This window comes from Salvelinus alpinus, chromosome 15 (genome assembly GCF_045679555.1).
Source record: "Salvelinus alpinus chromosome 15, SLU_Salpinus.1, whole genome shotgun sequence".
Taxonomy (NCBI): Eukaryota; Metazoa; Chordata; class Actinopteri; order Salmoniformes; family Salmonidae; genus Salvelinus; species Salvelinus alpinus.
The window spans coordinates 42,165,738-42,189,732 of NC_092100.1; the positions used below are offsets into that span (position 1 = coordinate 42,165,738).

Genomic DNA, 23,995 nt, shown 5'->3' on the forward strand with positions numbered 1-23,995 from the left:
AGCAAATCAACATCCGGTAGAAAACAATGCTACGGCAGACGGCAAAAGTTCAAATATTTGAATTCTGGCGGCAAGTCCCATCTACCGTGGCGGCTGATGGCATTCACTGCCAGCTTCAACAGCATTTACCGTTGTGCTCTCATTGAAAACAATGACATCCGGATTGAAGTCTACCTCATACCAGGTAAACGCAGCATTACTCAATTTGAGGGGGCAGCACAGAGCTAGCCTGCAACATCTCTTCCTCGAGTAGCTCTAACTCCACGTTATGTCTCCATGAGACGCCATCTTAACTCACTTCATTTGACTTCAATGATCTATTGAGTCTTCACATCGAAATGAATGATGTCACGTGATGGATGGCTTTGTCCATTCTTTTTACAGTCATGGTTTGGCCAGTTGTAGTGCAGGGAAGATGTCAGTTAAGCTGAGACACAGCCAACAAACTCCCCACTGGAAGATTCATCTATCCTAAAATGACAGCATCCTGATGAGAAAGTATGTAGGAATGGAGGGAAGCAGAGTGATAAATTACATGATAAATGCTGTCAGGTTAGCACTGTGGACCATGTCAGACCATCTTCATCTAGCCTTTCCTTCTTCCATCCATCTAAACATCCATCCATCTTGCCACTAGTTATCTCGACCGTTAAATGTTGACATACAGTGAGGGAAAAAAGAATTTGATCCCCTGCTGATTTTGTACGTTTACCCACTGACAAAGAAATGATCAGTCTATAATTTTAATGGTAGGTTTATTTGAACAGTGAGAGAGAGAATAACAAAAAAATCCAGAAAAACGCATGTCAAAAATTTTATAAATTGATTTGCATTTTAATGAGGGAAATAAGTATTTGACCCCTCTGCAAAACATGACTTAGTACTTGGTGGCAAAACCCTTGTTGGCAATCACAGGAGGTCAGACGTTTCTTGTAGTTGGCCACCAGGTTTGCACACATCTCAGGAGGGATTTTGTCCCACTCCTCTTTGCAGATCTTCTCCAAGGCATTAGGTTGAGGTGGTTGGCAACTCGGACCTTCAGCTCCCTCCACAGATTTTCTATGGGATTAAGGTCTGGAGACTGGCGAGGCCACTCCAGGACCTTAATGTGCTTCTTCTTGAGCCACTCCTTTGTTGCCTTGGCCGTGTGTTTTGGGTCATTGTCATGCTGGAATACCCATCCACGACCCATTTTCAATGCCCTGGCTGAGGGAAGGAGGTTCTCACCCAAGATTTAACGGTACATGGCCCCGTCCATCGTCCCTTTGATGCGGTGAAGTTGTCCTGTCCCCTTAGCAGAAAAACACCCCCAAAGCATAATGTTTCCACCTCCATGTTTGAAGGTGAGGATGGTGTTCTTGGGGTCATAGGCAGCATTCCTCCTCCTCCAAACACAGTGAGTTGAGTTGATGCCAAAGAGCTCAATTTTGGTCTCATCTAACCACAACACTTTCACCCAGTTGTCCTCTGAATCATTCAGATGTTCATTGGCAAACTGCTGCCTTGAGATCATTGACAATATTCTCCCGTGTAGTTCTGGACTGATTCCTCACCGTTCTCATGATCATTGCAACTCCACGAGGTGAGATCTTGCATGGAGCCCCAGGCCGAGGGAGATTGACAGTTCTTTTGTGTTTCTTCCATTTGCGAATAATCGCACCAACTGTTGTCACCTTCTCACCAAGCTGCTTGGCGATGGTCTTGTAGCCCATTCCAGCCTTGTGTAGGTCTACAATCTTGTCCCTGACATCCTTGGAGAGCTCTTTGGTCTTGGCCATGGTGGAGAGTTTGGAATCTGATTGATTGATTGCTTCTGTGGACAGGTATCTTTTATACAGGTAACAAGCTGAGATTAGTAGCACTCCCTTTAAGAGTGTGCTCCTAATCTCAGCTCGTTACCTGTATAAAATACACCTGGGAGCCAGAAATCTCTGAGAGGGGGTCATACTTATTTCCCTTATTAAAATGAAAATCAATATAACATTTTTGACATGCGTTTTCTGGATTTTTTTGTTGTTATTCTGTCTCTCACTGTTCAAATAAACCTACCATTAAAATTATAGACGGATCATTTCTTTGTCAGTGGGCAAACGTACGAAATCAGCAGCGGATCAAATACTTTTCCCCCCTCAATGTACATTCTGTCCACATTCTGAAAATCCCTGCACACCCACCAATCCATCAATGTGTGGGGGATCTCTACATGTGCCATATCAGCCTTTTGTGTGTTCACGGATGTTACACTGGCTGCTAATCTAGAATCCTAGTGGGTACATGCTTAGACAGCACCACTACTACACCACTGTGGGCTAATCTGTGCTGTGATCTACAAAGAGCAGAGGCCATCATGCCCCTTCCACACACAGCCAGGAAACACGTCGCTCATACTAGTAACACCACACACACACACGATACACACCAGGACGCAGACACACATCCACAGAGAGACTGGCACGCTTCCTCTCTAATACCCCCAGTAGAGACTGGGTCTGGGGTATTCAGGGGTGGGGGTGTTGCTCTGGATGCTGGCTGAACCTGGGGGGGATTATCGCTCTCCCTCTTTCTGCCAGCTCCTAGCCTTCCTAAGCCCCTTCCTCCAACTCCTGGGCAGTTGCCATGGAAACTACCTTATCCCCATGGCAGCCGAGACATGGATCGGAAGGAGGGAGAGGGAAGAGAAAGAGGAAGAGAAAGAAAACATGAAGAGAATGAGAATAGAGCAAGGGCTAAAAAAGGCAGAGAAATTATAATAATTGAAAATATATAACAATGAGAGAGACACTTCGCCTGCTGATAGTGATCTCAGAGAAACGTTACATTTCCAGATCAACACTCTTGTTTATGCACACGTGTTGCTATCTGTCTAAGTAATTACGCCATATCAGCTCTTTATTCAGGGTACACTCAGACATCACCTGAACCACAGCACTAGAACAACATGGGTATGCTTCGCTGAACTATGCTATGTGGCCTGGTTTACACGGCTAATTGCCACTAGGACACTATTCTGAACGATGTGACACTCACTGATCGGATGACTGACTGGAGGGGACCATGACATCAGCTGTGGGACTGGCAAGGGTCTGTGTGTGTGTGTGTGTGTCACCTAGCTAGTTGATGAATGTTGGGTTGAAAATAAATACAAAAAACACATTACATGACCAAAAGTACGTGGACACAATCCAGACTCATGGGCATTAATATAGAGTTGGTCCCACCTTTGTTGCTATAACAGCCTCTACTCTTCTGGGAAGGCTTTCCACTAGATGTTGGACCATTGCTGCGGGGACTTGCTTCCATTCAGCTACGAGAGCATTAGCGAGGTCGGGCACTTTTCATTCACCCCAAAGATGTTTGATGGGGTTGAGCTCAGGGCTCGGAGCAGGCTAGTCAAGTTCTTCCACACCGATCTCGACAAACCATTTCTGTATGGACCTCACTTTGTGCTGTCATGTCATGCTGAAACAGGAAAAGGGTTTTCCCCAAACTGTTGTCACAAAGTTGGAAGCACAGAATAGTCTAGAATGTCATTGTATGCTGTAGCGTTAAGATTTCCCTTCACTGGAACTAAGGGGCCTAGCCCAAACCATGAAAAAAACAGCCCCAGACCATTATTCCTCCTCCACCAAACTTTACAGTTGGCACTACGCATTCGGAAAGATAGTGTTCTCCTGGCATCCGCCAAAACCAGATTCGTCCGTCGGACTGCCAGATGGTGAAGCGTGATTCATCACTCCAGAGAACACGTTTCTAGAGTTCAATGGCGGCGAGCTTTACACCATTCCAGCCAACGCTTGGCAATGCGCATGGTGATCTTAGGCTTGTGTGTGGCTGCTCGGCCATGGAAACCCATTTCATGAAGCTCCCAACGAACAGTTATTGTGCTGACGTTGCTTCCAGAGGCAGTTTTGAACTCGGTAGTGAGTATTGCAACTGAGGACAGAATATTTTTACACGCTACGCGCTTCAGTGGTCCCGTTCTGTGAGCTTGTGTGGCCTAGGCTGCCACTTCACAGCTGAGCCGTTGTTGCTCCTAGACGTTTCCACTTCACAATAACAGCACTTACAGTTGACCGAGGAAGCTCTAGCAGGGCAGAAATTTGATGAACTGACTTGTTGGGAAGGTGGCATCCTAGGACAGTGCCACATTGAAAGTCACTGAGCTCTTCAGTAAGGCCATTCTATTGCCAATGTTAGCCTATGGAGATAGCATGGCTCTGTGCTCAATTTTATACACCTGCCAGCAACGGGTGTGGCTGAAATAGCCAAATCCACTCATTTGAAGGGGTGTCCACATAGACAATATATACAAAAGTATGTCATTATGACTGCTGGATCATTTAACTCTGATAAGAGGATGGAGGAAAAGAGTGGTTTACAGGCAAAGCTGTACCACAGAGTTTTCATCAATATCCTCTCACTCTCTCTCGTTAGGACGTAATTGAAGGCTTTCTACCATTGCCAGATCGATCTGACAGAGGAGGATACACTGCTTTCATCCCTCTGTTCTGAGGGACAAACATGAGGCGCAGTGTTTATGAAAGACAAGTGATCGGTCTGTCTTTGGCAGAGTCATTAATATTCACACAACGCGCACACACACACACAGAGACAGAGGTCACGCAGCACATCAGTGATGTTCCGCCAATTAAGGAAAAGAGGGAAGCCCTAAGAACTGACAAACACAGTTCACTCACCAGTATCTTGGCCAGGACGCCGTCATCATTGGACTCCAGGGTAACCACGGCCTTGTCCGTCTCGATCTCACAGAGCGCATCGCCAGCCGCCACCGCATCACCTGCAGGACACCAGCAACAGTCAGACCGCTTACAATGTCAAAGACCAATAATTGGGGAAAGGAAAAAGTTACATGAAAAAAAATTGGTGAGAGACAGTGTAGAAAGTCAATTTCTAAGGGATGATGAAACCATAGATATAGAACTGATATATTGCTATGGTGGTAACACTGATCATTAGGCCAAACAGTGGGGTACATAAAGTCACCCTTGATAAAGATGAGCAAAAAAATACAGTGTAAAATAATACAACTGAGCTACTGTATATTGTATGCAAAAAAATTGGGACAATTTATTATACAGTATATACAGTGGGGAGAACAAGTATTTGATACACTGACAATTTTGCAGGTTTTCCTACTTACAAAGCATGTAGAGGTCTGTAATTTTTATCATAGGTACACTTCAACTGTGAGAGAAGGAATCTAAAACAAAAATCCAGAAAATCACATTGTATGATTTTTAAGTAATTAATTTGCATTTTATTGCATGACATAAGTATTTGATACATCAGAAAAGCAGAACTTAATATTTGGTACAGAATCCTTTGTTTGCAATTACAGAGATCATACGTTTCCTGTAGTTCTTGACCAGGTTTGCACACACTGCAGCAGGGATTTTGGCCCACTCCTCCATACAGACCTTCTCCAGATCCTTCAGGTTTCGGGGCTGTTGCTGGGCAATACGGACTTTCGGCTCCCTCCAAAGATTTTCTATTGGGTTCAGGTCTGAAGACTGGCTAGGCCACTCCAGGACCTTGAGATGCTTCTTACGGAGCCACTCCTTAGTTGCCCTGGCTGTGTGTTTCGGGTCGTTGTCATGCTGGAAGACCCAGCCACGACCCATCTTCAATGCTCTTACTGAGGGAAGGAGGTTGTTGGTCAAGATCTCGCGATACATGGCCCCATCCATCCTCCCCTCAATACGGTGCAGTCGTCCTGTCCCCTTTGCAGAAAAGCATCCCCAAAGAATGATGTTTCCACCTCCATGCTTCACGGTTGGGATGGTGTTCTTGGGGTTGTACTCATCCTTCTATTCCTCCAAACACGGCGAGTGGAGTTTAGAGCAAAAAGCTCTATTTTTGTCTCATCAGACCACATGACCTTCTCCCATTCCTCCTCTGGATCATCCAGATGGTCATTGGCAAACTTCAGACGGGCCTGGACATGCGCTGGCTTGAGCAGGGGGACCTTGCGTGCGCTGCAGGATTTTAATCCATGACGGCGTAGTGTGTTACTAATGGTTTTCTTTGAGACTGTGGTCCCAGCTCTCTTCAGGTCATTGACCAGGTCCTTCCGTGTAGTTCTGGGCTGATCCCTCACATTCCTCATGATCATTGATGCCCCACGAGGTGAGATCTTGCATGGAGCCCCAGACCGAGGGTGATTGACCGTCATCTTGAACTTCTTCCATTTTCTAATAATTGTGCCAACAGTTGTTGCCTTCTCACCAAGCTGCTTGGCTATTGTCCTGTAGCCCATCCCAGCCTTGTACAGGTCTACAATTTATCCCTGATGTCCTTACACAGCTCTCTGGTCTTGGCCATTGTGGAGAGGTTGGAGTCTGTTTGATTGAGTGTGTGGACAGGTGTCTTTTATACAGGTAACGAGTTCAAACAGGTGCAGTTAATACAGGTAATGAGTGGAGAACAGGAGGGCTTCTTAAAGAAAAACTAACAGGTCTGTGAGACCCGGAATTCTTACTGGTTGGTAGGTGATCAAATACTTATGTCATGCAATAAAATGCAAATTAATTACTTAAAAATCATACAATGTGATTTTCTGGATTTTTGTTTTAGATTCCGTCTCTCACAGTTGAAGTGTACCTATGATAAAAATTACAGACCTCTACATGCTTTTTAAGTAGGAAAATCTGCAAAATCGGCAGTGTATCAAATACTTGTTCTCCCCACTGTACTAATACAATTGCTCAGAGAAAATAGATTTAGTTTAACAAGTAATAAAAACAAAATCTCAAAAAGATATGGGTGAAAATGATTGGCCCCCCGTTTTCAGTACTCCAGCACCCTGCCCTTGCAAGGATAACGACACAGGCTTTTCTCAAATGTTTTATGAGATTGGAGAAGACCATTCCTCCATACAGAATCCTGCCAGATCCTTGATATCCTTCATCTGCGCTAATGGACTGCCCTTCAATTCAAACAGTAGCAGTACTGGGTGTAAAGTAAGGGGTTCTGGTGGATGTATATGTTCTTCATAATATTTCTCATGCATCTACATTTCCCTATGGGGCTAAAGAAGCAAGTCTAAAACCGGAGAGGGGAGGGGTGATTCAATATGTTTTATTAAAAAGAGGCCATTTGTTATTGAGTGAAGACAAGGCAGAAGAGGAAGATGGATGTTGGGGCCTATTGGGCAGGGGTCACATTGAGTCAGTCTTTATTTTCAATAGGTGATCCTAGGGTGGGAAGGTCACTTCAGGTCAGCACAATAACACAAGGAGAGAGAAGGTACACATCCATACAGGGAAACACCATCCTCAGCTCCAATATCCTGCCTAGTAAAAGATCACCTCAACTTTTAGGAAGAGAGAAAGGGAGAGTTGTGGGAGAGAGGGTAGTGGGAGGATCATAGAGGATGTGAGGGAAGAAGTGGGCAGGGGTGGGAGTGAGTATTGACCTCAGAAGCTCCAGAAAGCTGGGAGAAGGGAGGACTAGATTGGATGTGTGTGTGGTTTTAACACCAGATGACCCAAGGGGTTAGCCAGTGATGAGCGATATTGAAAGTTAACTTCTTATGGCTGAAGGGGCAGTATTGACTAGTTTGGATGAAAGGTCCACAGAGGTGCCCAGAGTAAACGGCCTGCTCCTATGTCATAGTTGCTAATATGTGCATATTATTGGATAGAAAACACTCTGAAGTTTCTAAAACTGTTTGAATTATGTCTGTGAGTATAACAAAACTCATATGGCAGGCAAAAACCTGAGAAGTTCCACTTCCTGTTTGGATATATTCTGGGGGTGCCAGATTTTCAACCAAGCTCTCATTGAAAATACAGAGAGATATGGATGGGTTTTCACTTCCTACGGCTTCCACTAGATGTCAACAGTCAATAGAACTTAGTCTGATGACTCTAATTGTGAAGGGAGACCGAAGGAGACAGGAATGAGTAATCACTTCCATGAGGTGCCCACGCATTGAACTGGCGCATTCACGTGAGAGTGAGCTCCGTTCCATCGGTCAATTGAAGTCGATGTAATTCTCCGGTTGGAACGTTATTCAAGATGTATGTTAACAACATTCTAAAGATTGATTCAGTACATCGTTTGACATGTTTCTACTGACTGTAACGGAACTTTTGGACATTTCGTCACGTTATAGTGGACGCGCTGAGACTTTGGTTAGGGCGTTTGGTAAACAATTCGAAAGTAGCTAATAGGAAATAAATAACGGACATTATCGAACAAATCAAGCATTTATTGTGGACCTGGGATTCCTAGGACTGCATTCTGATGAAGTTCATCAAAGGTAAGGAAACATTTATCATGTATTTTCTGGTTTCTGTAGAGTCCAACATGGCGGCTAATTTGGCTATTGTTCTGAGCTCCGTCTCAGATTATTGCATGGTTTATTTTTCCGTAAAGTTTTTTTTAAATCTGACACAGCGGTTGCATTAAGGAGAGGTATCTATATCTATAATTCCATGTGTATAACTTGTATTATCATCTACATTTATGATGAGTATTTCTGTTGAAACGATGTGGCTATGCAAAATCACTTGATGTTTTTGCAACTATTTTTGATATAAATATGAACTTTATCAAACAAAACATGCATGTATTGTGTAACATGAAGTCCTATCAGTGGCATCTGATGAAGATAATCAAAGGTTAGTGATTAATTTTATCTCTATTTCTGTTTTTTGTGAAAGCTATCTTTAGCTGAAAAAAATGGCTGTGCTTATTGTGGTTTTGTGGTGACCTAACATAATCGTTTGTAGTGCTTTCGCTGAAAAGCCTATTTGAAATTGGACACTTTGGTGGGATTAACAACAAGATTACCTTTAAAATGATATAAGACACATGAATGTCTGAGGAATTTGAATTATGAGATTTCTGTTTTTTGAATATGGCGCCCTGCACTTTTTTTTGTTTTTTGTCATATCGATCCCGTTACCGGGATTGCAGCCATAAGAAGTTTTAAACAGTCAACCACCTGCCCCTTTCAACTCTCCTCCACTGGAATGGCAATAGGATTAAGCTACACGGTGACACAAACGTACACTACAAGGGGATGGGCAGGGATGTAGTGCTGCTGTTCCGCAGGTGAGCGGGCTCCCTCAAAACACAGAGCTGGCAAAAATATTTCTGGAAAAGTTGTTCTAAATAAATTTGATTTAAATGACCACTAACATTCCATGAAAACGTTAGAACGAAAAACTAAACAAGCTTATAGGTAGGTAAGGTAAATTATGGTTTCTTCCCGGTCTTCTCTCTTTCTGGCAGTGGTGCGAATTATGAATAACTGTTGGCGTGTGTGCAGAGGCCCGTCGGCCGGAGGCTTGACCACTTCGACCGGGCCAAATCTGACGTGACATGAACAGGCACAGACATAAAACTTTACCAGGGGTTACTAAAAACATCTGTCCTCCAGTTTGTTACGGACTAAGTGCTCATGTACGACGCACCTGAACTCTACCTACTGTCCGAGTGCTTAGCTTACAGAAACGTACCACCTCGATTGCGTATGCAGACAAACTGATACACCACATTAACCTTATCACACCAATGAGAGCTAGGATCCAAATTCACCACGTCTGCCTTGGACTAGAGGTCGACCGATTAATCGAAATGGCCCATTAATTAGGGCCGATTTCAAGTTTTCATAACAAAATGTTACACTTTTATTTAGCTAGGCAAGTCAGAACACATTCTTATTTTCAATGACGGCCTAGGAACGGTGGGTTAACTGCCTTGTTCAGGGACAGAATGACAGATTTTTACCTTGTCAGCTCGGGGATTCAATCTTGCAACCTTACAGTTAACTAGTCCAACGCTCTAACCATCTGCTTTACATTGCACTCCACGAGGAGCCTGCCTGTTACGCGAATGCAGTAAGAAGCCAAGGTAAGTTGCTAGCTAGCATTAAACGTATCTTATAAAAAACAATCAATCAATCATAATCACTAGTTAACTACACATGGTTGATGATATTACTAGTTTATCTAGCGTGTCCTGCGTTGCATATAATCGATGCGGTGCGCATTCTCGAAAAAGGACTGTCGTTGCTCCAACGTGTACCTAACCATAAACATCAATGCCTTTCTTAAAATCAATACACAAGTATATATTTTTAAACCTACATATTTAGTTAATATTGCCTGCTAACATGAATTTCTTTTAACTAGGGAAATGCTGTCACTGGCTTGTTGCGAACTGCGTGAAGACAGCCAACTTCGCCAAACGGCGAATGATTTAACAAAAGCGTATTTGTGAAAAAAGCACAATCGTTGCACGACTGTACCTAACCATAAACATCAATGCCTTTCTTAAAATTAATACACAGAAGTATATATTTTTAAACCGGCATATTTAGCTAAAAGAAATCCAGGTTAGCAGACAATATTAACCAGGTGAAATTGTGTCACATCTCTTGCGTTCATTGCACGCAGAGTCAGGGTATATGCAACAGTTTGGGCCGCCTGGCTCGTTGCGAACTAATTTGCCAGAATTTTACGTTAGAACATAACATTGAAGGTTGTGCAATGTAACAGGAATATTTAGACTTATGGATGCCACCCGTTAGATAAAATACGGAACGGTTCCGTATTTCACTGAAAGAATAAACGTTTTGTTTGAGATGATAGTTTCCGGATTCGAACATATTAATGACCTAAGGCTCGTATTTCTGTGTGTTATTATGTTATAATTAAGTCTATGATTTGATAGAGCAGTCTGACAGTGATGGTAGGCAACAGCAGGCTTGTAAGCATTCATTCAAACAGCACTTTCATGCGTTTTGCCAGCAGCTCTTCGAAATGCTTCAAGCATTGAGCTGTTTATGACTTCAAGCCTATCAACTCCCGAGATTAGGCTGGTGTAACCAATGTGAAATGGCTAGCTAGTTAGCGGGGTGCGCGCTAATAGCGTTTCAAACGTCATTCGCACTGAGACTTAAAGTAGTTGTTCCCCTTGCTCTGCATGGGTAACGCCGCTTCGAGGGTGGCTGTTGTCGATGTGTTCCTGGTTCGAGCCCAGGTAGGAGCGAGGAGAGGGACGGAAGCTATACTGTTACACTGGCATAACTAAAAGTGCCTATAAGAACATCCAATAGTCAAAGGTATATGAAATACAAATCGTAGAGAGAGAAAGAAATAGCCCTATAATTCCTATAATAACTACAACCTTTTTTTTGCATTATTTAAACCAAATTGAACATGTTTCATTATTTATTTGAGGCTAAATTGATTTTATTGATGTATTATATTAAGTTAAACTAAGTGTTAATTCAGTATTGTTGTAATTGTCATTATTACAAATAAATAAATACATTTTTTTATTATTATTATTTTTTTATAAAATCGGCCGATTAATCGGCATTGGCTTTTTTTGGTCCTCCAATAATCGGTATCGGCGTTGAAAAATCATAATCGGTCGACCTCTACCTTGGACCCCCTTTTGCGCAGTGGAACACAGAACGATGTGTGACCACTTACGTTTATAGTGCTGTCCTTTCAGCATCACGATTCGAAGGGCCTTCAAATCGCTTAAAAAAAAACTCATCATGATATGTTGCCTAATCAGTACTTATTACAAATAGAAGATAATCACTTCTCACCATGGAGCTCATTTAGTAAAGTTAGATCAAAGCTTAATCAATGTCTTGCAAGATCACTTAAACATTGATTGGAATTTAATAGCATATACTATAGCATATTAGGCCTATAATATGTCACACCAAAAACACCTTAGTCATTTCATATTCGAAGCTGAATAGGAAAACAGTGCCATCGAAAAGTATTCAGCAGCCTTGACTTTTTCCAAATTTTGTTACGTTACAGCCTTATTCCACAATGGATAAAAAAAAAAAAATCCTAGGCAATCTACGCACAACACCCCATAATGACAAAGCGAAAAACAGGTTATTATTTTTGCTAATTTATTACAAATAGAAAACAAATACCTTATTTACATAAGTATTCAGACCTTTTGCTATGAGACTTGAAATTGAGCTGAGATGCATCCTGTATCCATTGGTCATCCTTGAGATATTTCAACAACTTGGAGTCCACCTGTGGTAAATTAAATTGATTGAACATGATTTGGAAAGGCACACACCTTTCTATATAAAAAGGTCCCACAGTTGACAGTGCAAAAAATCAAGCCATGCGGTGTAAGGAATTGTCCGTAGAGCTCAGAGACAGGATTGTGTCGAGGCACAGATCTGGGGAAGGGTGCCAAAAAATTTCGGCAGCATTGAAGGTTCTCAAGAATCATTCTCAAATGGAAGAAGTTTGGAACCACCAAGACTCTTCCTAGAGCTGGCCAAACTGAGCAATCGGGGAAGGAGGGCCATGGTCAGGGAGGTGACCAAGAAACCGATGGTTTCGAAAGAGAGTGATGCCAGGAGAACGCTACCTTCCCCAATGCATAGTGACAACTGTAAAGTTTGGTGTAAGAGGAAAAATGGTCTGGGCATGCAATGACATTGTAGACGATTCTGTGCTTCCTGAGGGGGAAGAGACACTATCGTGCCCTCTTCACGACTGTGACTGGGTTGGTGTGTTTGGACCACAATAGATTTTGACGTCGAGGAAGTTGAAGTTCTCGACCAGCTCCACTACAGCCCCGTTGATGTGAATGTGGGCGTGCTCGGCTTTCCGTTTCCGCTACTTTGTTTAACTGAGGGAAAGGTTGTTGTCCTGGCACCACTGCCAGGTCTGTGAAGCTCCTCCCTATAGGCTGTCTCATCGTAATCTGTGATCAGGCCGCCTACTATTGTTTTTTCGTCAGCAAACTTAATGATGGTATTGGAGTCGTGTGCGGCCACGCAGTTGTGGGTGAAAAAGGGAGTACAGGAGGGGACTAAGCAGGCACATAGTGATATATGCCTTAGAGCGAGTCATTTCAAGATGTTACCTTTGGTTCTTGTGCAAAGGGACTGTGGTGGTCTGCTCGAAACAAGTACAGTGCATTCAGAAAGTATCCAGACCACTTGACTTACTCCATCCACAGTGTTGCATTACAGCCTTATTCTAAAATGTATTAAATACATGTTCATCTTCAATCTACACAAAATACCCCATAATGACAAAGCAAAAAACAGATTTTAAATTTTTGCAAATTTACAAAAAATTTAAAGCAGAAATACCTTGACATTTGCTATGAGACTCAAAATTAAGCTCAGGTACATCCTGTTTCCATTGATCATCCTTTAGATGTTTCTACAACTTGATTGGAATCCACCTGTGGTAAATTAAATTGATTGGACAACAATCTAAAAACGTGTTTTTGCTTTGTCCATTAGCTGGTGCTCTCATGCATGGTTCATTGTTGCGTCCCTTGAAGCGAGCGTAGAAGGCATTCAAGCTCGTCTAGTAGGATCATGTCATTTTGAAGCTTGTGGTTGGGTTTCCCTTTGTAATCCGTGATAGTTTGCAAGCCCTGCCACATCCGACGAGCATCCGAAGCGGTGTAGTAGGATTCAATCTTAGTCCTGTATTGACGCTTTGCCTATTGCATGGTTCCCATGTAAGGTGCATGTTGTACAAAAACGTTTCTTTCAAAAAATCTTTATGCGTGGTACAATGCGCACCCCCAGCTGTACAAGACTGAAGAACACACAAAGAAAACTCAAAACACTTTAAATTTAGTCTGTATTGCTTCCTTTTAACATATCATCTTCATTACTAACACTGGCAGACAGCTGTGAGTGGAAAAACAAGCTCTATGAGCCTTTTCTAAAAGCCATGAAATGTGATTGGCTGAAATGCCTTAGAGAGACTTGGTCACCTACGATCAGAATTCATACAGTTTCCTCCAAAATATAGACCTTCAGAATAATAAGAAACATGGTTTCCATTGGAAATTATTAATTTAATTTGGGATGCTCAGGATGACCTTCGTGTGGAATCACCCACATATTGTTTGGAAGAATATACTATTCAAACATCACATATCCAGAGTAGAAATTGACATTATAGGTCTTTAACCAATCATAGCACTTCTGTAGGATTGCATATTTATCAAATCACCAGCAGAGAATTCCCATTGAATTAACGATGTCAAAGCTGACGTGCATACCTATATAACGTAGGTAGATGACATAATAATGCAACGAAAAATATAGTGCTACACGTGCAACACAGCATTCCTAACCTAGCCCACAATGTCTGCTGTGTGGATCGAGCAAACAACAAGTCGAGCAGTCATTTGTAAGAGTAAGAGCATTTCAGCAAGACAACGTAACGGCGGAATCAATTAACACCAAGATAAAGGAATTCATTGCCATTGAAAATCAACCCTTCTCTGTCGTGGGTGATGTTGGCTTTCGCGACTGGTCGAGCACCGGTACACACTACCAAGTAGGTGCTATTTTTCCGATGTTTCCCTACCGGAGTTACACAGTATTGTTGAAACTCACAGATACTTGCTATGGGCGTCACTGCTATTAGCTTCACGACTGACATTTGGACCAGCGATGTCAGCCCCATGAGCATTATGAGCGTGACAGCAGTGGGTCGATGAGGATTTCGTACTGAGGAAAGCCGTATTGCATGCTCAAGAATGTGCTGTTTCTCATACCGCTGCTTCCATTTCAATGGCTTTTGAGAACATGTTCGAAACATGAACACTCCTAGCTCCATTCGAACAACTGACTCGAGAAATAATCTCAACTGCGTCTGCAGCAGACGTGATATGTCATTGCATTGAAACACCTGAGCAAACAAAAAATTCCACTAGAGGTTGTGAAGAAGCGATTCGGTGGCATTCTCTCTGAGCTTCTACTGTGTCGCCACCATGCTCGATGCTAGGTACAAGGACCGCTACTTCGATGCAGACAAGAAACAGGGTTTAAGTGCATTTGACCTACACAGCTGGACAAGACGGAAACGGACACAGTGACAGTGCACACCGAGGAAGAGAGGAACCGAGGAAGAGAGGCACCGGCAGACAGAGCTGAAACTTCACTGCTTGACATGCATGATGAAATCCTGGTTGAGACTGAACAACTGAACAATGAAACAGCACAGCAAGTATGTGAAAGAAAAGGGTTTTGATTATGTTTTACTGGTAATGGGGACATACGTAAATGACAACAAAATAACTTTTTGGTCAGTGTAGTGTAGTGTAGTGTAGTGTAGTGTGTGTGTGTGTGTAACCTGGTGGTTCAATATTCCCAGTTAAACCTGTTTGGGATAGGGGGCAGCATTGGGAAGTTTGGATGAAACGCGTGCCCAGAGTAAACTGCCTGTACCTCAGGCCCAGAAGCTACGATATGCATACAATTGGTAGATTTGGATAGAAAACACTCTAATGTTTCCAAAACTGTTAAAATAATGTATATGAGTATAACAGAACTCATATGGCAGGTGGAAACCTGAGAAAAATCCAACCAGGAAGTGGGAATTCTGAGGTTTGTAGTTTTCAAGTGAATGCCTATCCAATATCCAGTGTCTGTGGGGGCAGATTGCACTTCCTAAGGCTTCCAGTAGATGTCAACAGTCTTTAGAAGTTGTTTCAGGCTTCTATTGTGAAAGGGGAGAGAATAATACCACTCAGAGTAAGTGGCTCAGCTGAAAGCCATGAGTTGTTAATTGCGCGTGACCGTGAGCGCGTCGTTGGTTATCTTTCTTTTGTCAACGCTGTTGTCCGTTCGAAATAATATTAGAAAATGTGTGATAAAAAGATCCTAAGGATTGATTATAGACATCGTTTGACATGTTTCTACGAACTTTAAATGGAACTTTGACTTTTCGTATGGATGTTGTGCTTTGTGCATATGGATTACTTAACTAAACGTGCGAACAAAAATTTGGTTTTTGGACATAAAGATGAACTTTATCACACAAGAAATGTTTGTTTTGTTCAACATGGAGTCCTGGGAGTGCCACCAGATGAAGATCATCAAAGGTTAGTGATTAATTTTAACGCCATTTCTGACTTTTGTGACACCTCTCCTTGGCTGGAAAATGTCTGTTTGGTTTTTGTGGCTAGGCGCTGTCCTAACATAAACGCATGGTGTGCTTTCGCCGTAAAGCCTTTTTGAAATCGGACACTGTGGTTGGATTAACAAGAAGTTTATCTTTAAAATGGTGTATAATACTTGTATGCTTGAGGAATTTTAATTATGAGATTTCTGTTGTTTGAATTTGGCACCCTGCAATTTCACTGGCTGTAGGCCAGGTGTTCCGCTAGCAGAACTCCCTTCCCAGAAAGGTTAAGAAGTTTTAGGTTGTAGTTATTATAGGAATTATGACACGTCGACTATTTCTCTCTATACCATTTGTATTTCATATAGCTTTGACTATAAACAGCGCTGTGCTTCAAACATTGCTAAGAGCTGCTGGCAAACAAGTTAAAGTTTGAATGAATGCTTACGAGCCCGCTGCTGCCTACCACTGCTTAGTCAGACTCCTCTATCAAATATCAAATCATAGACTTATAATATAGTAAACAGAAATACGGGCCTTTGGTCATTAATATGGTCAAATCCGGAAACTATCATTTCGAAAATAAAATGTTTATTCTTTCAGTGAAATACGGAACCGTTCCGTATTTTTTCGAACGGTTGGCAACCCTAAGTCTAAATATTGCTGTTACATTGCACAACCTTCAATATTATGTCATAATTATGTCAAATTCGGGAAAATTTGTTTGGAATGAGCCAGGCGGCCCAAACTGTTGCAAATACTCTGACTCTGCGTGCAATGAACGCAAGAGATGTGACAATTTCCCTAGTTAATATTGCCTAACATAAATGTTTTTACTTTTAACTAAATATGCAGGTCAAGCTAGTTAAACTAGTAATATCGTCAACCATGTGTAGTTAATTCGTGATTATGTGAAGATAGTTTTTTTATATGATATATTTAATGCTAGCTAGCAACATACCATGGCTCCTTGCTGCACTTGCGTAACAGGTGGTCAGCCTGCCACGCAGTTTCCTCGTGGAATGCAATGTAATCGGCCAAAATCGGTGTCCAAAAATGCAAATTACAGAGGTCGGGGCGAGGGGACGTACTAAAGTTATACTGTTACATGTAGAAGGATGTGATGTCACACGGTCAAAAATTAACAATGGCCCCCTATCACTCCGGGATGGAGAAAGGGACTGGCACTGCTTTTCTCCTCCTTAATAAATTAGGAGGGCTGGCTAATCTGCCAAACACTAAACTGCACCGTGGAATATCCAGTCATTATTAACATCTCAAAATGTAGAATGTGTTTAGGGTGATGAGTGTGTCTTTATGAAGGTATATGGATGGAGATGTAAAATTAAAATCAACCATATTGGATTTGTTTCGTAGGCTCGATTATATTATGTAGCATTGTAGTCTGCATGCAACAGAAAAGCTGAGTATGTTGTGAACATTGGCAAATGGAGGCACGGCTCTCTTACCTTCTTTCTTCAACCATTTGACGATGTTTCCCTCCTCCATGGTGGGAGAGAGAGCAGGCATCTCCACTTTGACTGGTGCAGCACCTAGAGGAAAGAGAGAACACATCAACACCAGTCAGATCACAAGTAGCAATACATGCTCATCTATAAACAGCAGGGAAATGTTCACCCTAGTCTACAAAACTAGCAGTCTATTGAACATAAATGCATTAATAGGCCTATGCTACACTGTAAATACACAAAAGTATGTGGACACCCCTTCAAATTAGTGGATTTGGCTATTTCAGCCACACCTGTTGCTGACAGATATATAAAAATTGAGCAAACAGCCATGCAATCTCCAAAGACAAACATTTGCAGTAGAATGGCCTAATTGAAGAGCTTAGTGACCTTCAATGAGGCACCGTTATAGGATGCCACCTTTCCAACAAGTCAGTACGTCAAATTTCTGCCCTGCTAGAGCTGCCCCAGTCAACTGTAAGTGCTGTTATTGTGAAGTGGAAACGTCTAGGTGCAACAACGGCTCAGCTGCGAAGTGGCAGGCCACACAAGCTCACAGAACGGGACCCCTGAGACGATAAAATCGTCTGTCCTTGGTCGCAACACACACAATACCGAGTTCCAAACTGCCTCTGGAAACAACGTCAGCACAAGAACTGTCTCCATGACGGAGCAGCCCTACACACAAGCCTAATCTCACCATGCGCAATGCCAAGCGTCGGTTGGAGTGGTGTAAAGCTCGCCGCTATCGAACTCTGGAGCAGTGGAAACACGTTCTCTGGAGTGATGAATCACGCTTCACCATCTGGCAGTCCGACGGACGAATCTGGATTTGGCGGATGCCAGGAGAACACTACCTGCCCCAATGCATCGTGCCAACTGTAAAGTTTGGTGGAGGAGGAATATTGGTCTGGGGCTGTTTTTCCATGGTTCCGACTTGGCCCCTTAGTTCCACTGAAGGGAAATCTTAACGCTACAGCATACAATGACATTCTAGACGATTCTGTGCTTCCAACTGTGTGGCAACAGTTTGGGGAAGGCCCTTTCCTGTTTCAGCATGACAATGCCCTGTGAACAAAGCAAGGTCCATGCGGAGATCATGCGGAGATGGTTTGTCAAGATCGGTGTGGAAGAACTTGACTGGCCTGCACGGAGCCCTGACCTCAACCCCATCGAACACCTTTGAGATGAATTGGAATGCCGACTGCAACGCCATATTAATGCCCATTATTTTGGAATGAGATGTTCTAAGAGCAGGTGTCCACATAATGTTGGTCATGTAGTGTATATCCTATTCTGATTGGGTCTGTGTGACATCAAATAAGTCCATTAAAAAGGCAAGCTAGGCTATATTCAGTCAGTCTTTCGAGATGGAAGAGGAGCAGAAAGTTCAGAGCCTAGAAATGCATAGGCGCTTACGAAGAAGAAAGAAGTGGTACAGTAAGAGGCAATAGGAGAGGGGGTGAGAGCTGTGGGGCTCGTGCCTCAGCACTCATCCACTGACAGGGAGAGATCAAAGCCACCAGGCCACAGGATGCAGACAGCACACTGGAGACAGAAGAGAGAGCAGTGCAGGCAGATCAACAGTCGGCTGCGATGGCGGCTGACATATTTGCCTCGGGCTGGTAGCCCTGTCACCCACTGGGCCACCACAGCCTGGGACCTAGCCGTTCACAGCAGCTGGAGCCACTCAGAAGACAACAGTTCAGCTGGCTCAGGGTCATGTAGGCATTGGGCTGGCCATGCTAGTGCCCAACTGTAATACTGAGTATTACAATGTTATGCTGCCTGAGAATGACAAATGCTAGAATACAGACCTTTAGATAGAACTAGTGGATTAGAAAAGGCTTGCAAGGCCCGAAAGATACTTGGTGATGAGCCATGGCTGTGGGTGAACAGAGGGAACCTCATGTACTGGTGCTCGTGTTGTTGTTCATGTGTGGTTTTTGCCGTTCATGTACGAAGGTCTCCTTCTGCTCTGCATGTCATGTGTGAAGAACTCAGGCCTGGATGAGCACATATCTGCACAACAATGCCCTGAAAGCACACCCGCTGAAACCTCCCATTCATAACCCTAGCTCTCTTAATCCGAACAGGCAGGGGAAGCCAATGTGCAATTGAGTGTGTGCGTTTGTTGAGACACACACAGACAGAGAGGCAGAGAGCTAGAGAATGTAAGGGCCGTGACCGCCATGACAGGAGCTTGCAGACCAATTCCTGTCTGTAAAACATTGCCCTGCCCCGCCTGTCGTCGTCAACTGAAATAATTTTTCATCCCAGCCTTACAAAAAACCTATTATCATAGTCAGATCCAAAGAAGGTCTTTACAATCCATTAACGGCACACAGCAGAAAGATCACTAGTTCAAATTAACCTTAATTATAAGCCAATTTGTCTGGCTTCTTTTTTCATTTTGGCTAGGCTTAGGCCAGGGCTCTCCAACCTTGTTCCTGAAGAGCTACCATCCTGTAGGTTCACTCCAACACTAATCTAGCACACCTGATTCTAATAATTAGCTGGTTGATAAGCGGAACCATGTTAGTTCCAGGCTGTATCACATCCGGCCTTGATTGGGAGTCCCATAGGGCAGCGCACAATTGGCCCAGCGTCATCCGTGTTTGGCCGTTATTGTAAATAAGAATTTGTTCTTAAAAACGGACTTTCCTAGTTAAATAAAGGTTCCATTTATTTAAAAATAATTACAACTGGGGTTGTTCAACCTGTCAGAGCTACTTGTCACTACATCTGGTTGGCAAGCATGTGAATCGTTTGTGTCTGGAGGGTATGGTGAATGAACTGGTGGAGAATGTGTTATACATGTTGAAGAGAGGGGAATATTGAAGTGTAGGGTCGTTGAGGTTAGACGGGGGTTGGGAAGGAGTTTGAGGGATGGGGGAGGGTATATTAGAAGTTAGAAGGGTTCTTTTTTTCTTCTCAGAAGTACTGAATTAGGTAGGAGGATTTAGAAATGTGGAGCTAATGTTGTAAACCGCGATTGACCACACTCCATCCAGCACAGTAGGTGGTGGCATCCACCTTTAACATTTGTTTGCAGAGCTCCATTACATCATAGAAGAACAACTTGGGTTGGAGCGAAAAACCTACAGGAGGGTAAGCGCTCAAAGAACAGGGATGGAGTCCCCTGGCATAGCCTGTTTGTTTCTTATTTGGGGGAGATTTTCTTCTTTGTCAGGGTAATTTTAGCGGGGGTATTGGATCAGAGGTGATAGAGGACGCATGTCCAGAAGGGCCCATCAAGACCCACAAGTCACATCATCCTCATTTCGGGGGCATCTTTCTCGAGACCATTTTTGGTCATCCTCTCCGTATTCTGACCCCAATTTAAACTGTCAAAGACCTGAGGAGGAGAGGTAATGAACTACATGCAATACTTTGTAACTAAATGTATAGTTTCCCCCCCCTCAATCTATACACAATACCACAAATTGACAAAGCAAAAACAGGTTTAGACATTTTAGCAAATGTATAAAAAAAAATGAAATACTACATTTACATAAGTATTCAGACCCTTTACTCAGTACTTTGTTGAAGCACCTTTGGCAGCGATTACAGCCTCGAGAATTCTTGAGTATGATGCTACAAGCTTGGCAAACCTGTTATTTAGGGAGTTTCTCCCATTCTTCTCTGCAGATCCTCTCAAACTCAGTCAGGTTGGATGGGGAGCATCGCTGCACAGCTATTTTCAGGTCTCTCCAGGGCTTTAGCTGGGCCACTCAAGGACATTCAGACTTGTCCCGAAGCCATTCCTGCGTTGTCTTGGCTGTGCTTAGGGTCATTGTCCTGTTGGTAGGTGAACCTTTGCCACAGTCTGAAGTCATAATAGCTCTGGAGCAGGTTTTCATCAAGGATCTCTGTTCATTTTTCCCCTCGATCCTGACAAGTCTCCCAGTCCCTTGTTTCTCATGGTCAGAGTCCTTTACGTGCCTTTTGGCAAACTCCAAGCGCAATGTCATGTGCCTTTTATGAGATGGTTGTCCTTCTGGAATGTTACCCAATCTCTAGAGGAACTCTGGGACACTCTTACAGAGCTCATCGGGTTCTTGGTCCACTCCCTGACCAGGGACCTTCTCCCCCGATGGCGCAGTTTGGCAAGATCTAGGAAGAATCTTGGTGGTTCCAAACTTCTTCCATTTAAGAATGATGGAGGCCACTGTGATCTTGGGAATCTTCAATACTTCCGAAATGTTTTCGTAATCAGGAGAGAAGGGCCTTGGTCAGGGAGGTGACCAAGAACCTGATGGCTAGTCTTACAGAGCTCCAGAGATTGTCTGTAAAGGTGGGATAACTTCCAGAAGGACAACCATCTCTGCAGCACTCCACCAATCAGGCCTTTACAGTAGAGTGGTCAGACAGAAGTAAAAGGCACATGAGAGCCGGCTTGGAATTTGCAAAAAGGCACCTAAAGACTCTCAGACGATGAGAAACAAGATTCTCTGGTCTGATGAAAACAAGATTGAACTCATTGGCCTGAATGCCAAGCGTCACGTCTGGAGGAAACCTGGCACCAGCCCTACTGTAAAGCATTGCTTTGCTGGTGACACTGATTTATTTACAATTCAAGGCACACTTAACCAGTATGGCTACTACAGTATTCTGCAGCGATACACATCCCTTGTTTGCGCTTAGTGGGACTATAATTTGTTTTTCAGCAGGACAATGACCTAACACACGTCCAGGCTGTGTAAGGGCTATTTGACAGAGAAGGAGAGTGATGGAGTACTCCATCAGATGACCTGGCCTCCACAATCACCTGACCTCAACCCCATTGAAATGGTTTGGGATGAGTTGGACCACAGAGTGAAGGAAATTCGGCCAACAAGTGCTCAGCATATGTGGGAACACCTTGAAGACGATTGGGAAAGCATTCCAGGTGAAGCTGGTTGAGAGAATGTCAAGAGTGTGCAAAGCTGTCATCAAGTCAAAGGTTGGCTACTTTGAAGAATCTCAAATATAAAATATATTTGGATGTTTAACACTTTTTTGGTTACTATTTTAATTAAGAACAAATTCTCATTTACAATGACAGCCTACCCCAGCCAAAACCTAACCAGGACGATGCTGGGCCAATTGTGCGCCACCCTATGGGACTCCCAATCACGGCTGGTTGTGATACAGCCTGGAATCGAACCAGGGTCTGTAGCGACACCTCTAGCACTGAGATGCAGTTCCATAGACCACTGCACCACTCGGGAGCCCCACTACATGATTCCAAATGTGTTATTTCATAGTTGATGTCATCACTCTTATTCTACAATGTAGAAAATAATAAAAAATAAAGAAACCATGGAATGAGTAGGTGTGTCCAAACCTGACTGGTACTGTACAAATATATATATATACACATACACACATACATATGAATGGTACAATACTGCCCTCTGCTGGATACCTTTGTGAACTGCCAAATCATTGGGCCAGGGGGCATTTTTATGAGCAGTGATGGCAATGATCCAGCAAGAGGCAGCATCACCAGGGGCCAGTTTTCAGAAAATGTTATCTTAAGTGTAATCTTAGAATACTGCCCCCAAAATATCATGTTTTCTGTGCACTTTAAGTAAACTGAAAAGCAATATGCCTATTTCCCTCAATTGTCATGGGATCTCATAAAGACTGAGAGACTGAAAAACAGCTTTTATCTCAAGGCCATCAGACTGTTAAATTGACATCACCAGGCGGCTTCCACCTGGTTACGTAACCCTGCACCTTAAAGGCTTCTGACCCATATACAGAGACTTGAAATCACTGGCCACTTTAATAATGGAACACTTGTCACTAATAATGTTTACATATTTTTGCTTTACTCATCTCATATGTATATACTGTATTCTATTCACCTGCATTTTATTTTCTACTGTATTTTAGTCTGTGTCACTCTGACATTGCTCATCCTAATATTTATATTTGTTTCCATTATTTTACTTTTAGGTTGTGTATATTGTTGTGAATTGTTAGATATTACTGCACTGTTGGTGCTAGAAGCACAAGCATTTCGCTAGAGCCGCATTAACATCTACTAAACATGTGTATGTGACAAATAAAATGTGATCTTATTAACATGTTTTAAATGCAGCATATCATTTGATATCAATATCATAGGCCTAGATATTTTGTTTCGTCTGTTTTAAAAAGTTACACCCAAAAGTAAGGAGGGCCACAATCTGAAGTGGGGAGCAGAATTTAACACAAATGATTTTAAATCTAATTACCCCACATTTGTAAAAGCTGGCCCCATGTCCATGACTCAACTGACCTAGCACAAGGTCCAGGTAGGATGAGTGAATTGGTTAAAATAGAGTAAACGTGATCAACCTTACATCAGTATATTACGGACTTAGTTACAACATACCTACAATGTTTTGTCAGCTTTAGCAGGAACACTGAGCAGCATACAGAAAAACCAACACGATTTTCAGGTTGGTCTAATCAGGTCCTAGTTAAATTCTCTCTCATCAATAATGTATTTTTAATGACTATTTATTTTATTAATCACATTCCACCCACCCTGTTAGTTTGTTGTAATTGTTTCAGAAAACAACCCCTTCCTACAATGACAACACATTCAGGAAGTGTAATGTCTTCGGTGAGAAAACAACGGTA

At 42.9% G+C, this 23,995-nt stretch overlaps 1 protein-coding gene across 1 annotated transcript in view; it reads right to left on the reverse strand.

The window, feature by feature from the left end:
- Positions 1-23,995, reverse strand: part of pdhx (pyruvate dehydrogenase complex component X) — a 72,532-nt gene that overhangs the window by 47,586 nt on the left and 951 nt on the right. Inside the window, exons 2-3 of the mRNA XM_071343686.1 lie at positions 17,378-17,461; positions 4,698-4,798 (exon numbers count right to left, since the gene is read on the reverse strand). Of these exons, the coding sequence (XP_071199787.1) occupies positions 4,698-4,798; positions 17,378-17,461 (185 nt within the window). The remainder of the gene's footprint in view (positions 1-4,697; positions 4,799-17,377; positions 17,462-23,995) is intronic.